The 18,003-nt window shown below is 44.2% G+C and overlaps 1 protein-coding gene across 1 annotated transcript in view; it reads left to right on the top strand.

The window, feature by feature from the left end:
* PKDCC (protein kinase domain containing, cytoplasmic) overlaps window positions 1-15,923 on the top strand; it is a 38,569-nt gene extending 22,646 nt beyond the window's left edge. Inside the window, exons 4-7 of the mRNA XM_049833901.1 lie at window positions 549-628; window positions 1,497-1,604; window positions 11,592-11,765; window positions 14,680-15,923. Of these exons, the coding sequence (XP_049689858.1) occupies window positions 549-628; window positions 1,497-1,604; window positions 11,592-11,765; window positions 14,680-14,765 (448 nt within the window). The 3' untranslated portion in view covers window positions 14,766-15,923. The remainder of the gene's footprint in view (window positions 1-548; window positions 629-1,496; window positions 1,605-11,591; window positions 11,766-14,679) is intronic.
* Window positions 15,924-18,003: the final 2,080 nt, after the last annotated feature.

Genomic DNA, 18,003 nt, shown 5'->3' with positions numbered 1-18,003 from the left:
CATGAATTCCTCTTGAATTTAAATAAATTACGAGAACAGAGAAGACATTCTGGATTGCAGTGGCTTTAAAACAATAGAAGGTGGCTTTCTCCTGGCAATTCATTTGAAAGTCTAAGAAAACTGTAGAAAAGAAAATAATATTCAGTTATTTGAAATGAGCAGAAATTTGATTTATGCACTTTCCAAGTTTGAAAAACACCCCCCAAGAATTCTGGGGTTGATGGCATCCTTTTACTTTGTTAAAGTACAGACAGCTTTGCCAATAGTCACAATCCAGGGGGCTTCACAGCAAATTTCTGTATTAATGGAACATTTACACAGAGTTACAAGGCAGCCTTGTGTGTAACAGCGTGGTCTAGGTATGCCAGACAGCTGTGTGAATAGTCTTAGCTCTATATTTATTTGACTATAGAATATGATTATATTTCCTGAATAGGTTGGTGGCTTACAAGCAATAGGAATTTTATTCCTTATGTTGTTCAGTAGTTACCAGACATTTGTAAACTCTTTTTTAAAATTTTTCAATATGGGTTACTTTTCCATTGCAGGTTTTTTTTTACATATCTTCTTCCACACAGTGCTCCATCCTCACTGAGACCATTACTGGATAAGATAGTCAATGCAACAGGTAATTGGAATAAACATGGTAATGCCAAATATTTCCTTTTTTTAATGTGACTATCATGTTTAGGATTGGGCAGGTGCTGCTTTTATGTTCACTGCAATAGAACCAGATTGTTCTTCTGTCCAGGGTAAAATTTCCCCCATACAGAGAAGGCAAGAATGGCTCTGTATACCAGAGAAACCCGTTTTGAGATTTTATCTAGGCTTCACAGAGGAACTTACTTCCTCCTGACACTTTAGCACTGGGGTGGGCTGCATGAGGACGCAATTACTTGCGGGATCTGGAGGAACCCCTGTCTCTGGCAAGGGGAATTTTAATGATAAAAACAGGATACTTCCCCATTGCCAATGGTACCAGTGGGGCTTTTACACCTCAGAAGCCAGAGGCAAGTGACATTACCACAGATCTTTACTCATTACCAAGGTAGTGCCTTTGGGACAAGAGTAGTTGCGTGTGCCTGTAAATCTGATTTACAGGGTTTTCGGTGCGTTGTTCTAGGGATTTTGTACCCTGTACTGTGTGCATCCAACGGGGAAGTTAATGATGCTGGGCTATAGCTAATTAACAAGCAAAGCCTTTGGAGTTCCCTGGATTGGCTAAAGTTCGTCCCTTGTGGGAAGCTCACTGCAGTGTTTTCTGCCCACAGGCCTGGGGTTCCCAGCTGGACGAGCCAGCCTTTGACATGCCTGGCTCATGTCAGGTATGAAACCCAATTTTTAGTAACTCAGGGATTTCATGTCCACATCACAAGGCCACCATAGAGCAGGGCACTGTTGGGCTCTGATGCTTAGGGCTTTCTTCGAATGTGACTGCATTTTGTCCTATGCAGGTTGCTCCTCATCTAACTCATTCTTTTTCTGTGCTTTTAAAGGAGAACTTCATTGGGGAATAGATGAGACAGCTGCTCAGCTAGAGAGAGTTTTGAATCTGTATAAGAGTGGAGAGTACCTACAGAACACGACCCGGATGCCGAAAGCTGGTAAAGTGGTCTTTCTCAAAAGTTAAAATCAGAGACTTTGCCTTTATTTTGAGGTTTGAAAGGGCAAATATGCAGAAAATGGGGCTCTATGGCCCTTGAAAACATACACATGATAATCTGTTGTCTGCTTTTTGCTTCCTGGGTGCCTTCTGAAGCCCTTCTCACTAAATGACATAGCTGGACATCCATAGGTGTGAGCAGGCTGTAATGGGGATAAGGAAATCCGATGGAGCATTGCTCTCCATAGCAGATTTGTGGAAAATGTGTTTCATCACATCCACACACTTCTCTGCTGTTGGAGTATCAGAACCTGCCCGAACATGAGTCAGGGGCAATCTAATCAAGATGCCGTAACCCTCCATGGATTTCCTGGGACTTACAGGAATTTCTTGCAAAGTAAGCACTTCTAGATTGGAAGAATAAAATTTTTGCTTGCTCTGCAAGAGAAGAATAATGTGTCCCTCAGCTTTGGCTAGCAATAGAATAAAAAAGAAAAGAAAAGGACAGGATGAAAACGAAGCTGCATAATAGTATCTTTTTCATAAAATCTCTGCAGCACCACAAGTAGGTAGAATGCTATTCAAGCTGCTGTGATACGAAGGGTTGCGTATTCTTCCCGGAAGGATAGCTTGTGGAATTATACATGTCAAAGAAGATTATGTATGATGGAAATGACTTTAAGTCTAACAATTGAAAAAGCTGTTTTGCAAATTATTTTTGTGTACGTACAATATTCATGTCAAACTGTCAACATAATTGACTGCAAGTTGATAAGAAAATTATGGCTTTGCTGCAAAAGCTCAGTAAAGAGGGAAAGACGGGTTCTAAATGAAGATGAATGTTGGCACAGGGGGTTTGAAAAGTTCAGTGAAGCATTTGCTCTGTGAAAGACACAGGAGCCAAATTCATTCCTGTTGTAGCGCTGTTAACCTAAAAGGGCCATGACACCAGGGATGAATTTGACCCACTTATCAGAATAATTCAATATTTATTTTGTTGTAAAATTGGCAGGAAAATTGTTGCAGGTGTTCATTTAACTTTCTAATTTTCAGCTTTTCATCACAATCTGTGCTGAGTGATGCCTGTCAACACAGCGAAATTATTTTCAGCAGTACAATCAATAGTACAAACACGTCCTTTGTTGAAGAAGTGCCAGGAGGGCTGAAGTTTTTCTGTGATGCTGGTTGATTCCAGATTTAACTGCTATATCAGGACAAGATGAAGTTTTGCATTTTAGAGGGCTGTCATGTTTATAAAGAATCTCAGGGAGAGAAGCTTAGGAAGCGGTGGTAAATGTAACAGTGGAGGTTTCTACTAATACGGAGCAGAGCTCCATGTATATTTGGCTACTGTAATAATTACACATTTTTGTGTTAGTTTAATTCCGTAGAGTCCTGGATAATATAACGCAGAATCTGCTACTCATATTCATGGTTAGTAACACCCTTCTGTGCAAGGAGCCCTTTTTATTTGTAGGACACTGCTCATAGACTTAGGCACTCTACAACGTAAGCAAAGATGTTGAAAATCCGTAGATGCTTTGTGTAACATATTTGGCCGGTCTACATCAAAGACCATGAGTGTAATGTTGAATTCCTTGATAGGAAAATGTTCTCAACCAATGGCAAGCCTGAGAAATCAGATATTTTAGTGGAAATTACACTTAGATGAGATGTGTTTTCAGACTTAGCTGCCATGCCTTTAAGATGTGCAGGCCTGTTTCTTGTTTGTTCTAAGGCTACTTTAACCAAACAGAAAAGGGGTTGTAATTTATTTCTATTTTAAGGCTCCCTTTCCTTGCCAGAAAAGTATGAAGAAGTCATATTGTGAGGGTGAAAATACACCTACCTACCCATTCATATCACTTTTATTCTGAACATATTCCTTCCTCAACTAGTATTTGACTGGTAATACCATGCTAGAATTAGTTTTTAATATTGTCAGTCCAGAGATTATGGAATTAGAAGTTATTAATCAGAAATTATCCAGAGATTATGGAATGAGAAATTCTCCTGTGGTACAGTGGAGTTGTAGGAGAGGGTGTCAGTGGTGCTGGAAGAGACCGGTGTCCAAGTTATCAACCTCTTCTGCTAGCAGGATGTGCCCAGCTGAGCTGGCCTCCTGACCGCCGAAACCGGGGCTGAACAACTGAGCGGATCGAATAATTTGTGTAACTCCTAGTGGGTGGTGGAGGGAAAGATGAGTGCGAAAAGGGACAACTGCGGTGCTTTCCCAGGCTGTCAGCTGAGGTCCTGCTTTGGCCCTGTTTGGGGTCTAGGAGGACACTGTCTTACTTTGTGGAAGCAAAGGAAAAATATGTTTAAGGTTGTGGGATTTTTTTTAAACATTTTCTGCCTTGCTCTACAGCATAATGAAAGTTCAAGGAGAGTGTTTTCCAACCCAGTGGTAGGTTAAGATAAAACTAGAGATGATGGTTTGGTTCTCAGGCCAGACTGGAGTTAATCAGAGCCTTGCATTCGTACACTGGTATGCCAAGACCAGGCAGGTGCAAGTTCACATCGATTTTGCTCTGGATGATGGAAGTCTCACAAGGTGACTTGGCTCCCAGGACTTTTGCTCTCTCAAACAGTAGAAATGTTAAGAATTAACAATGCCAGTCTCTTCTGGCATCTAAAGGGTTGTGACAAAACAAGGCCTTTCTGGTATGTCATCTATTTTGAAATCCTAAAAGCAGAACTAGTGGAGAATTGAGATCCAAGAATTGCAAGATTTTGTTTTGTTTCCTTTTTTTTGGGAAAAGAAATCACAGAAGGTTCAGGTAACAGTCTTCAGAATATGTCTTAGGTCTAAATGCTTTGAACTACCCGTTGTCTTGGATAGACCATTGTAAATTTGTACTAGGAAAGAAGAGATCATGATCTTCGCCAAGTGATCTAAGGCTGTAACTAAAACATAAACGTTGAGGAAACAGTGTGTTATCTAGCTGAACCTATGTTTTCAAAAGGCAGACCTCCTTCTATGAACACCATGAAGTGAGAAAGGTGATATTGATAACCAGTAGGGAAGTGATGTGAAGAAAGTTCTTGTCAACCCTAGTGTCCCCATAAATGAAGTTTAACAAGATGACATAGTCATATTACAGAAGATCTTGGATATTAAGCTTTCACTGTGCTTCAGTTGTAAAAGATTTTATAGTGCTGTAAATTATATTATGCTCTGGACTTTGCTTTAGTATCTTAGAAACAGAGTGGAGGCGTGGGAGACATTCGATAGCTATGTATGTGTTCTGTAATCATAAATCACACTACTGTTAATGTTGATATAGGAACATTACAGTGTTTAAAACAACACTATGAACAAATAGTTTTATGTTCCATTGACTGTTGGTCTCTCTTGCTGGAAACCAGAAGAATGTGAATTAAAACAGGAACCATGTATTTCTTCTGACATATGTTATCTAAAAATGATTAAGTCGTTCCATTAATTATCCATATTAAGAAGGCTATAAAAAAATCTACTGATGTTCATCAGTAAAGTCCTGCCCCAGTATCAACATTTTTATTGCTTCAATCAAGTGACTGATTTGTACCAACTGGGTGTCTGGCCCTTGAGCTAAACCTCAGCCCTTCAGTTAACCCAGAATTTACTCAGAAATGCGTGAAATCAGCTAACGCTAGTAAATCGAATAACTTTGTTACTCATTAAAGCTAATAGATGACCCATTATTAGGCCTGAGGGTGTGCAAGCCCACAGAAAGGCGTAATTAGCTGCTGTTGTTAGTTGAAAGTACATTCGCAATGCTAAAAAAGCTGGAAGGCTGGACATAAAGCAAAGACACTTTGTGCTTTCCTTTGTCTTAAGACAATTTGGCAGGATTATGCTGTATGTAAACGTTTACAGTACAACAGTGTTTTGAAAAAAATATTCTACAGGGTCGCTATAGCAACCTGCTTAGGAAATTGTAAATCCGCCCAAGAATTACTGAAATCGGGGAGGGGGGCGGGCGGTGTTTGTGCACACGTGTATATGCGAAAGAGAAATTTTGCAAGGTTGCTGGAATATTGTTTGAGGCAGTTTGTGTATTCTATGGCAGGCCACAATGTTAAGGCTAAAAGTATGCTGCTGAAGGCGCTTGAAGGCTCAGCCGGGAGCGTACTGCAGCCCAGTCCTTGCAGCTCAGATTCCTGCTTTCTCTGGCACTTGTGCGTTTGGTGTTTCTTTCCCAGGGATGTCAAGGTTGCTTTGTGGCCAGCTGAGGGGGAAAGATGTGCAGGGCTGCAGGCACGGGCAGAAAGTCTCCCTCTCCACCCTGCCTTGCACAGAGGGCTTTCGCACCAGCAGCCGGGCAATCCCAGCCCACAGAGGAATACAGGAGCAGGTTGCTTTGCAGCCATACGGCCCTGGAAATACGGTGGGGCCGTATAGTGACCGGTTGGTTGCTGCTCACACGTATCTCCACCGCCGTGCAAACCATGTGCCCTATTCACTGAGCAACGTGTTCTGCTGTCGCTAAACTTCTCCGCGTCCAACTTGGCAGCGTACAGCAAAACGCTTTCTGCTGATGGGTTCGGTCCTCAGCTCCTTTGAAGAACGCTAAAGAAGTCACCGAGCGTCTGTTACAAATCCTGTAGGCATCTGTCTTTAAGCTTAAATACCCCGCCACGTGAGCCTGTACACCTTTGGGCTCGTCCATCACCAGCATCATTGTTTTTGTGAGCGAGTGGGCCAGATGCAGCTTACAAGCACCTGTGGCGCTAGTTTGGGCTGGTTGCTTTCGGTAAGTCGGAGCGCACCGCAGCGGTGGCCGTGGGTGCAGAGCAGCTCCGCAGCCCGGTGAGCGGCCCTGGGACGTGGGGCACGAGGCAGGAAAACCACTGCAGCTGTGTCATGCTAATGGGAATAAAATGTCAGGGAACATGTTGTTCTTCTTATTTATTTGTGTTTCGGTGACAGCCTGCATACCGATTTAAATATGGCTCTACTGTAAGCACAATGGAAGCATATAAAAAGAGGCAAGCCTTACTTCGCTTCCAGCCTGCACGCGGGAAACAGCCAAAAGATGGAAATACTCACCAGAGAAGCAGGGCTATCTCCCGGGCTGACGGCAAACCCGTGTCCTGCCAGGCCTGTCTGTGCTTCCAAACAGTTGGGATTCGTCAGAAATGATTGAAAGCAGAGACAGGCAGGATACGCCTAGCATGTCATTTTCTAAGACATACCAAAAAGCAGTTTTCCGTAGCACAACTGTGCGTACAGCTTTGTGAGGCTTGTTGTCAGAAGCATGTTTAAATGTGAGGTATTGAAGCATGAGGAAAATTTCAGCATAAAATGAAGCGTACTAAAAGCATAAGCGTGTTATTGTCTACTTAGGATCTGACTCTGTTCTCCATAAGCTCCCTGGGAGTCGGTGGGGACTGTTTGTAGAGCAAAACACTGCTCAATACCACTTTTTGCTGAGATTGGCAAGATCAGGCTCTTTCTGCTTACTTGTAAGCAAAGCAATTAAAAGCAAATCCAGAGTTGACTGCCAGTGTTCCTCGGAGGAAAAGAGGAGGGAGGAAAAGGAGCAACGTGATTTCTCTCTCAAGGATGAACGTTACTGCATCTGTGTCATTGACCCATGGTGTATTGGCAGGTGATAACTAGAAAAGAGAACTGGGCAAATTTCCAACGAGTAGCTGTAGTTGGTAGTAAAAATGCAATCTGGCTGCTGTGGCTGAAATAAACGGTCATTAGGACTGATTAAAGTCAGATTTAGGGTGATTCAAACAAGCTAAAAGGGGGAAACCACAGGCGGTTTCACATAGTTTATTATATACTTGTGGAGTTATTTATATGATTCAGTCTAGTGCAGTGAAAATGAGTGTGTTTATAGATTGTAGCCGGCTTTGGGACAACGCAGGTGACTTTTGATGGAAAAAATTTAGAATAAGATTTTAAAGCATTGACTTTCTTTTATAGCTGTTGCACTGGTCAGTGATGCTGCAGATTGCTTTTAAAGATGCCTCTCACCTGTCACGAGAAGGTGCTTGGTTTGAATATCACTGTGGCTGTCATGGGGACTGGCTAGTGCTGTAACAAACTTTCTGAGATTTTGATGGGATCAAAACAGCGTGTTTTGATTGACCAGAACAAACTCGTAAAAATATTTCAAAACTATTAAAAATATGACAAAACAAAACTTTTGAGGATTTCCCAGATTCAGCATAGCAAGATATGTTGAAGTTTCACAATGTTTACAGGGCAGGAAAAATGTTTCCTAGTAGGATTTATTTGTATAACTGTGAGCAGGGAATCAGCTCCTGTATGTTAAGCTGGAGTAAATCTGTTTTAAGTGACATCAAGATCAGGCTTACTGCATTGCATTTATTTGCTTCAATCCTCACAAAACCAGTAGATGGAGAAAAGGATTCTTTTTCAGTTGTGATACCGGTAGGAACATCTTGCATTTCTCTGACCTGTTCCTTGCCATTACCTTGATAGACTTTATGTACTCTGTGTCAAGCTACGTGTATGTATGCAAAAGTGTAAATTTATGGCTGCATTTGTAGTATTAGGCAAGTATTTATTGGTTTTAAACACCATTAGTCTGGAAATCGACCAGAACTTTGACCTTTTTATGATGTGATTTACTGCCGTGAGCCTTCAAATTCCACGGACTCCATTTAAGCAAGTTTCAGGTCTTGGCAGGACAAAAACCTGAGCTGGAGCTGTCTTTAAACCAGTGGAGTATTGCTTAATTGAGGAAGTAACCGCACTGTAGTGATCAAGATGATCATTTAAAGGTGTAGGGGAAGCCCAGCTCTCCTGTGGGCTGGGGCTAATGTCATTGCCAGAGCACATCTCAGTGGAGGGGCATCCTTCAGGAGCATCCTTCTAGTTCACGTGAGGAGTGCATTTCTTCACAACTCGTACAAATAAGGGCTAAGGGGTCAGGTCCTTAATTTGTTGCTGTGTAAATAAGAGATTCCAGGGATATTTGCCTTTGCCGTGCAAACGGAGAAGGCAGGTACCTTGCTCTGCTCGAGATAAAGTGGGTTTTGGAGAGAAGTGCCATTTCCCCAGACCAGCGCTTGGTGTTGCAATGACTTTCTGATCAGTTCTGACTGTAATAGTTGGAAGAGGGGATCCCGTGTTGGCTTCCCAGGGCGGCGGGAGTGCCGGGCTGGTTTGGGAGCGTGAGCCAGGGTGCGGGGCCATCGCACGTCCCACTCTCTGCTCCTTGTGGCTGCCTTCCCATCGGGATGCTACTGGGGGAAGGCGCTCCCAGGCAGCCAGCCGCCCCTGCTGCCTGCCGTGCAAGTGGGGAGAGGGGCTGCCTTCCTGCCTTTCCCCCTCGCCGCATCCCACTCCCCTTCCCGCAGGCAGCGTAGGCAGCAGGCTCAGATCCCCAAACTGCAGGCATTCAGCAGTCTGTGCCAGTTCGGGGGAGCTGCCAGAAGCTGCCTTTGTGGAGGCTGTGTGACTCTGTGCTTTCCCTTAGACTCTGGTGGCTGTATTTTCACCTGTCGGGTGCTCGATGATCTCCCAGCCAAGGAAAATGCTCTTTGCATGTGGGTCACGCTGCTGTGTACCTGTTACGCTGCCCTGTTCCCATGAGTCATGCAGATGGTGGTGGCTTCCCTCGTGTAGGAGCTGGCAGGGAGCAGCAAGGAGAGTAGGAACAGCCACAGGGCTCTGCTGCATGGTGAGACCACCCTAGGTACCGGCGTGGGGGTTTGCATCCTTTCTTGCACCTGCAAGCCGGGAGCTTGCCATCACCATCACAGTTATTGCTGGCCCAAATCTGTCGATTAATGTGTCCAAGCTGTCCAAATGATTTACCAGGCTCGGTCACCTTGAAAAAGTCAATGGAATGAGAGAACTTTATCTCCTACCTCTAACAGAGCCTCAGGTCATGTAAATCACTGCTGCTCTTTTGAAATCTGTTTGTGTCAGTTGAGAGCCTAACCCCTGTCAGCTGTACCGGGAACAGTGTTGAGAAGAAAGAAAGTGCTATAGGCATATTAAGAGGCATATCTGTGCGCAGAAGAGTTTAAAAATGTAATGATAATTCAAAATAAGCATCTTCCAGTTGGGCTTCTGCCTTGCATGGAGAAAAATGCATGATGTGACATGGGGCTGCTCTGGTTAGTGCCCTGATGGCGTGCCGAGGGATGCCGCAGTTCTCTCCCAGCCCCAGTGTGGAGCCCGGCAGGCTCTGAGAACACCCTCGGGAAGGGCTGGTGCACGCTCCTTGCTGATGCAGAGAATCAGGCAGATGCTTCATCTTCTCATCATTCTGTGAATGTCCTCTGTGGCGTGAGGTTTGGCGCAGCGCAGTGTTAGGTGGCACTTCTGTATCCGTGCAAAGAAAAGTTGTGAATAGTCACATTTTATATTCGGTCAACACGGCATGCATGCTGATACAGATTATTGTATATGGTGCTGACAATAACGAATTGATTGGTTTGCATTTCATTTGCACATATCATTTTACTGACCTTGGCTGTGAGGTACAAATCAATACTCAGCAGTGTCCATACAGAGATAAGAGAATATTATTCAGTTACATTCAATTATTGTTACACTGTATAGTTGATACAGAAATTTAAAAAAAGGGACTTTACCTATCCAGCTAGTAGCAGTTTGATTTATGCTGTGACTTTTCTTCAGAATAAATACATATGTATTTTTTATGGAGACATGACCATTTGTAATGTAAAATTGCATTTTTATTAGGGTTTTTCTTTCTTCATCTGTGTGAGTCTGCTTTTTCTAAATTAATGAAAACTTTTTTGCCTTTGATTTAAGTGGGACATGATCAGCTCTGATTTTGCTTGTTGTTTGGGAATGTTTCTTATGATACTTTTACTGAGCCAGGCTTAAAATAGAATGCATGTACTGCATTTGTTTCCCACTATTTCAGACTGTGTGGTGTGAACGAGCACTTGTGGATGTATACTTCTTTTCCCAGTTGAAATACTGGCAGTTTAGAGTAGTAGACATACTCGCCTTTGACTCGGTGGTGTTCGTACTACGTGCTGTCTGAAATATTAACAGGCTGAATCTGCAGTTTCAGGCAGAAAATGCCTGAACCAAAGTGACTTAAGAATAGGCTGTGAGTCAGGGCCGGCAGCTCTGGTTTCCATGATAGATACAATTAGAAGAAATATAGAATGTTATTTATTTTTTTGAATAGGATGTAGCGGGGGGAGACAGGAGCGAACCATCAATTTGTGCGTCTGGACGCTAAACAGAGATGTTTAGAAATGATTTAGTTGAATTTGCTGATGCATTCATTAGAGGAACCCCGTCAGCGGCTGGGAAAGTGAGAGGAGCTGTGAACAGAGAACAAGAGGCAGCTCATAAAGGCTAGTGAGACTGAACGGCAGCCAAGGGAGAGGAGTAATCGGCAGGGCAGCGCGGAGGCGCTGGGCGAGGACCACGCTGACATGCTCCCGCTATTTTTTTTTTTTCCTTCTCTTCGGAGGCCCATCAAGAAACTCCCCTTTTGTGCTAATCTGAGCAAGCAAAAAAAAGTTTGCTTAATTAAAAGCCTGTCTTTTCTTCCTTCTCTAAAGGAGCTGGAGGAAAATAGCATGCTCTTCTGAGGGAGAGGGAGGGCTGGGAACGCCTGGTCGGGTCTCACCCTGACAATCCTGCTCACTGTTAAGAAGTAGGACAGTGAGTCAGTTCATTCAAGTGGATGCTGTTTATTCAATGGGACATTCTTCCTGTAAAACTCCTCATAAAACCAAAGCCTCGCCTGTGCAGTGAGGAAGGGGAAAGGGTTTTGTGCACAGACTGTTTATTTACAGACACTTTCTGGAGAAAAAGGTGAGAAGAAGAAAGGAGGAAAGGAAAAGGAAAGTAAGGTGCAGAGCTATAAACACATTTGGGAGTAAACTGGGGCTGGTACAGTCTAGCCCGTCACCTTTTCCATCATATATCCTGCTCCTAAGCTGTTATAATAAACCTTGCCTGTTAAAAACAAGCAGTTTGCTGGAGCTTTGAAAACGATTGCTTTGCTTTGGTTATTTGCAGAGTACAGACGGGTGCCTGAAGCTTTTATTCCTGATGAGAACTACAGATGCTGGCCATCTTACCATCATAAGGGCTGCCTCCTCTCTGTGTTTGACGTCAACGAAGCCATTGAGATCTGTGACAGCTACTCCCAGTGCAAAGCTTTTGTCCTAACTAACCAGACAACTTGGACAGGTAGGTTGCGGATGCTGCGGAGCAGAAGCAGCAGCCGAGTCACGTATTCTGGCTGCTTTAAGTGTTTTAATACAGTTTAGGGAGCATGCTGTGCTGGGCTGTGGGAGCCGCCAACAGCAGCTAGAAGTGGGAGAGTTTCTCAAGCTCCAGCTGAGGCAGTTTCGGTTTTGGTGGGGCTTCTCTTTGCCAGCTGTCAGGGGAGCAGAAACCTGCCGACGGACTCAGGGGAGCTGGCACCAGAGTGCTACGGCACAGGGACTGTAGGTGTCCAAACCGCGAGGTCTGAAATTTTATTTTAAAACACAGCAGCAGAAACCACAACAAAAGCCTGTGACCTCTTCCCACAGTTAAATGTGCAGGACATGGTCCAACATCTGGATTTAAATAAATCTTTCCAATCCCAATGGTTGCTGCAGTTTGACACAAAACCAAACAGGTTCTTCCGTGCGCCTAGCTGGGACTTCCCGGCTGGTGTCAGAGATGCCCTGCCGCTGGTGGGAGCATCGGGCTTCTGGCAGTAGGGCTTTGGCTAAAGAACGGTGAGAAGGGAGGGTTTAAAACCGGGCAGAAGTAGAAGTAGCAGGAGTAGAACTTCCAGGGGAAAATCCCATTTGCTACCGCAACTCGTTTTCTTGTCTAACAGAATACACTTGTTGAAAAGAGAAATGCATTTTCCAAAAGGTCTGTGGGCCTGGCAATCCCGGTGTGGTTCCCCTGAAGGCAGGCAGTCGGTGCCGATTGACATCAAGCGTAGAATTGGCCCTGGCGTGCTGCTTCTGCACCGTACTTGCGCCTGTTTCGAGCAACTCGCTCCAGAGCGATCTGAGAAACAAAAACGTTACAAGTCTCTGCTAAAAATCTCCGGTAGCTGCAGCTCCAGAGTGGCTGCGGGGTTCAAAGAGCGGAATGCCGCAGCGGGCTCCCAAGCCCGCGCCCCTTCCCCGCGTGCCCGGCGAGCCGCGTGTCCCGGCGGCTGGCCCCGTGCCCCTGGGCGCCCTGCACCCCGTGAAGGGTCAGGAAGGCAGACGCGGTCGTGCCCGCGAGGTGCAGTGGGCCATATCCGTGTTCTCTCGTAACCTACCGCCGAGACAAAGCCCCCACCGAAGTCAGGGTGAGTTTTTCTTCCGCGAAGGCTGGTTGCGGACAGGAGGCCTGTCCCGTCCCGTGACCGCTGTGTGTCGTCTCCTCGTGCACCGGGCTGTTTCCCTGCCTGCGACTGCCTTTTTCTGCTAGGGCCAGGTCAGCTCCCCTGCCCCTGTCTTTGAGAGGAAGGGGGGCTGGTGCTAGCCTCACCTTGGGAAAGCTGATTGAAGTCCTTGCTCTGCCACGGACTTTTGTGTGGCAAGTTATTTAGGCTCGGAGGCTCAGCTTTCTGTCTGTACCTACCTCTGCAATCTCCTATCTTAACCTGAAGTCAAAATCTACCCTGGTGCAGTTGGGTGCTTTAGTTGTGTTTAGTTGAGCAACGTAAATACACACCGCAGCCAGGCCTATACACGTGCCTAGTGGGTCCCCAGCTCCGAAAGCGTCACTAGCAAATAGAAACTTTAGATAGTTCATACGTTTCAGAGTATTTTAGGTAGTGTACTGCTACGGCTTTCTGCATTTTTTGTGCTTCTGGGGGGTACAAACAGAGACTTCCATGGAACCTAGAAAAAACTGCTTTATATTAACCTTGCCTGTGGCTAACCAGTGACTACTAGGTCATCATGCCAGTCTGTGTCTATAGTCAGACTATTGAAGTTAATTAATATACGAAAAAAAGCAATTATTATGGCACAGGGAAATTCATAGGAAGTTTGGAGCAGCTCCTCTCTCAGGTTACAATATTAAAAGCAGATGAGACATAGTAGCAATATTTCTAGTCCTATTTAGCATTCCCTTTACCTTGGTGTTCCTGAGGCATGAGCACTTGAGTCCCTGAAACCTGCAGCACGGGAATTTGCTCAGTAGTTGAGGCATCCCATTTGCCATGTGCTACTTTTTAGGAAAATAGTGTTATGGGAGCCCCCTAGAGAGGCGGCTGGGAGTAAATAGCACTTGATTTTCTGAAGTTTAGAGAGAGGGAAGGCAGAGGCTGAACAGATGTGGCAAGTATCTCTGTGGCCCCTGCTGCAAGGAAAGGCAATGACAGTGCGGGTCCGTGGGACGGCAGGTACTCATCGAGAGGCAGGGCTGTGAACAAGATGCCAGGTCATTAAGCATGGGGAGACACAAGAACTGTGCTGCGGCTCCCACAAGTACCAGTGAGTGAAACCTCACCAAACGCAGCCCCCGCTGGCCTCGGATGTATATCTGGCAGGTGCCTCACACTAACCCAGGCTGTTATCACTTGCTGGTGCTTTTTGCTTGAGGAGTAGAAGCCTTGTTCCAGCTTGTTTAAAACCCAGAGCTACAAAGTGATCAGCAAGAGCTATTTCAGAGAAAGTCGTGTTTAACATACATTGCACTGATCAGTTTTGCAAAGATTCAAGCACGCAAAGATGATTCTGCTCCTGTACACTCAAATCAACGTCCTTCATTTAAGCCCTGTACTCAAGCCTGTTTTGATCAGTGGGAGAGTCTTTAAATACTTTTTTAAAGATCATGTGAAATTTGTATTAAAATCTTCAGACCTTTCCTTCATTTACCATATTAGCTGTGGACAGCTCTATCTTGACCTTAATTAGATAAGAGTAAACATACTGAAACCAGGGGAGATTTGGTGTCATTTTAGACGAAAGCATTTCAGGTTTATACCAGTTGAAGTTAAGAGAGAGTTCAGTCTTGGGTTTCCTGAAGAATGCATAGGTTGAAGCAGAATATGAAATGTCAGTATTTTAAGATAGGCAACCTTTTGTTCATCACTTCTAATTTTTTTTTTTTCCCCTTCCCCGCTTCCTCCTCCCGCTTCCCCTTTTCCTATTCGGTGCAGGTCGGCAGCTTGTCTTCTTCAAGATGGCCTCAAATCATATCATGCCTGATCCTGACAAGATAACATATGTGAAGGTGACCGACTGACACCTAAAGTGGCTCACTCTGTTGTGTGAGTGACAAGAGCTGTTTGTGTATAAATATAGGCAGCTGTTAGGTAGAAGGCGGCTGTGGCTGGAGAGATAATTGCACTATTACTCATTCTAATCTATAGAGTGCTAAACAAAACTTTAAAGAAATAACCTGCATGCCCAGGATGAACGTGCAATAAAACAACATTTTGAAAATGTGATTTTTTTTTTTAAAAAACAAAGCAAAATACAAGATACGATACACTGTTAGGTTATAATTTTGGTTATAAATCAGCTGGCAGCTCTGGCTTTCCTAACCAAGGTTAGCAAACCGTTTCTGACCTGTATGTGTGTGTACAGGGATGAAAGTTGAAAGTCTGTATCCTCCGTGCTGATATTTATTTGGGCACGTACAATCACAACACAGTAACTGAAGCATATCAGTTTGTAAGCTGAACAGCAAACGTTGCTGAAGACAATCAGCATTTGTGTTAAAGCTATCAAATGCAATGCTGGCATATTTGTCAAAAGGAAGGAATTGGTTATATTTAGAATTGCAAGACTGTAGCTAATTTTCATTTTTGCTTCCAATGTTATCATAAAGTTTCATTTTTAATTTAAAAGAGCCATGTTGTAGGTCTAGCGAATCACATAAACATATGAATAGTCCCACTGAAAGGGTAGGGACTTAACCAAGTGCCCAGTGCTTTGCTGAATAGGGATAGGCCTAAGCATATGCTTACAATTAAGCCTGTGCTTAAGACTTTTGTTGAATTAAGTTTGAATTGTTCAGGAAGCCACGTCTTTGACAGACTAGCAAAGCAATCCAGCTGGTGGAACAGTACTAGTTTAATGACTATCTTGCAGTTATTCGTATTTTTTATCATCAAATCCTTGGTTTTCTAAGGCACTGCTTGCTAATTCTTAGAGTGAAAGAAGTAAATGACCTTAATAATGTCAAATGAATGCTAGCCTTAATTCTATATAAAATGCGTTTTACAGGCATGGTGTGTCTAGAGAATTTGCTTTCAGTGAAAGCAATAAAGTAAGTGCTAAAGTGACCAATGTCATACTGTTTTGTAGTTTGTACAGTCAGGAAAATAAATGTGCTTTTGTTTCTCAAATTGTTTATTTTTGTAAAAAAAAAAAAAAGAAAAATAAAAGACAAATACAATTTCTTTCATACTCGATTTTTTTGTGTTGCAAATAAATGCCTAAATCCAGTGAAGACTTAGACATAATGTATTGTATGTAAACTTAAGCCTGGGCTATTTTTTCCAGGAAGGAACTGAGGTTGTTCCAGTGGCTCCCAGTGAAGGGTGTATTTCCAGGGTATGTGGTGGCTTTGTCTACATGGTTGCCTGTCACGAAGCGAGTGACTGTCAGAATACTGTTGTCTTGAGCAGCCTTTCCTGCCGGGTGGCTTGAGTCACACTGGTACCAGTCTTCTAACATTTGGAAGGGGTGAGGATGAGAGTAGAACCTGAAGGAGTTGTTCCTTGGGCTAAATGGTGTACTTTCTTTACCAAGGAGGGTCAGGGAAGGAGAGTAGGAGAGCCAAGGCAGCCGGGCAGCAGTGTGACCATGCAGGAGAGGTGGTCCGACAGTGACACCATCGGCAGTGGGTCTCGTCTCACCGTGGTTTCTCTGAGGTCACTGATACCCTAACGACTTCTGGCAAGTGACTGAAATGACATGCTGTAACGGCTGTAACTCACAAATTATCAAACTCCCAGCCGTAATAGCTCAGCTGATTGTGTCGCCGTGCACTTAGGAACCCATCAATCATGCTCTGGTAATAAACAAATACTACAGATTCTTTTAAAATTGCTACATAAATCATGCCAACACATACTGCACAGTTCATTGAAGTGATATGGGTTGTTGGCACTGAGGCGCTGGTGTGTATTTTGAAAGTCTTTAACCTTCTGTGATTGCCTTCCCATTAAGCACTGTACACCATTCCAAAAATACCCAGTGCTTAAAAACAATGTGAATGGTTAAATTCTTTAGTTGTATTCCTAGGTAAAAAATATCAACATTTAACAGGAAAAAAAAAAAAAAAAGATATCCAGGGTAATTCTTTAATATTGTAGTCAGGTAACTTAGGATAATTTCATTCCATCGCTTTCCACGCACCAGAAAAAAATGCCTCTTAAGTCAGGAATTGTCTATCCCTGGAATTAAACATAACTTGCCAAACCAATTTACATCAGCTTTTGCAAACAGAAATCAAGTAAGCAAGAAAGAAACATAGCCGTGAGCCAAGAAGCTGGATTCTAAATTTCACCAGTAATCAACTTTATACAGGCAGTTTTATAACTCTTTGAGAGTAAGGCTTTCCAGTGGAAATGCTGATTAAAATCTTAATAAGAGAGGCGTGATACTACAATAAGTGAATTTAATAGCTGTAATAAGCACTGGTAAAAGTCTGAATTTATGGGGAGAAAGTGTCTTTGGCAGCAGTGGGTCTGATTCAGCAAAGTGCCTGACTGGCGCTTGTGGCATGGAAACCCCTGAGAAGCCACAGAGGAGGAGGAGGAGGAGGAAGCAAGGCACAAAGTGAGCTGGCAGGTCTGGGCCAGTCAGCCTGGGAGCTGCTCCACGTTTTCTGTGGAAAAGGCATTTCTATCTGTTTTTCCCCCTAACATTTTGACTGCTTTTTACATTTCCTGGCTTTGTCAAGCCACAAGGTAGAAATGTGAAAGAAGACACCCACAGGGCTCTAAAGGACTGATGTCTGTGTGCGTGCATGCACGTGTGTGTACGTGTATATGTATTTATGTACGTGTCGCGCTGAACACGGAGAGCTTATTTCCTCAGTGAAAAACCAATTGGCTGTGCACAAAATGAAGTGCTAAACAGGATGTTGAGTTCATCTGGAGAAGTGAGAGCCACGTGAAGCAGTGGGTGCAGTGGGTGCTGCCGCTCTGCGAGGGGCTGTGCTGAGCGTTCGGTCCAGTCCAGCACCACGTTGCCCTGGTGGGGCTGTGGCTCAGGGCACCTCCAGGAGCTGCCCACCGTCTCCGTGACGGTTTGCTGAAGGGGTGACACTAGTGAAGGGGTGACAATAGCCCCACCACTGGGAGCAGGCTCCAGGCAGCGAAGCAGTCACTGCTCAGTATCACCTCTGAGCTGACATCCTCAGGGTCGTAGTGGAGACACGCCGAGAGCTTTGGTCTTTGCTTAGACCAAAATAAAAATGTGTTCTTCTGTTTTTCTGTATCTTGTCTGAGCCTGCTGTCTTGTCTCTG

Source organism: Accipiter gentilis, chromosome 30 (genome assembly GCF_929443795.1).
Source record: "Accipiter gentilis chromosome 30, bAccGen1.1, whole genome shotgun sequence".
Classification (NCBI taxonomy): domain Eukaryota; kingdom Metazoa; phylum Chordata; class Aves; order Accipitriformes; family Accipitridae; genus Astur; species Astur gentilis.
The sequence above is the reverse complement of the archived record's forward strand: the minus strand, read 5'-3'. Positions and strand labels throughout refer to the sequence as shown.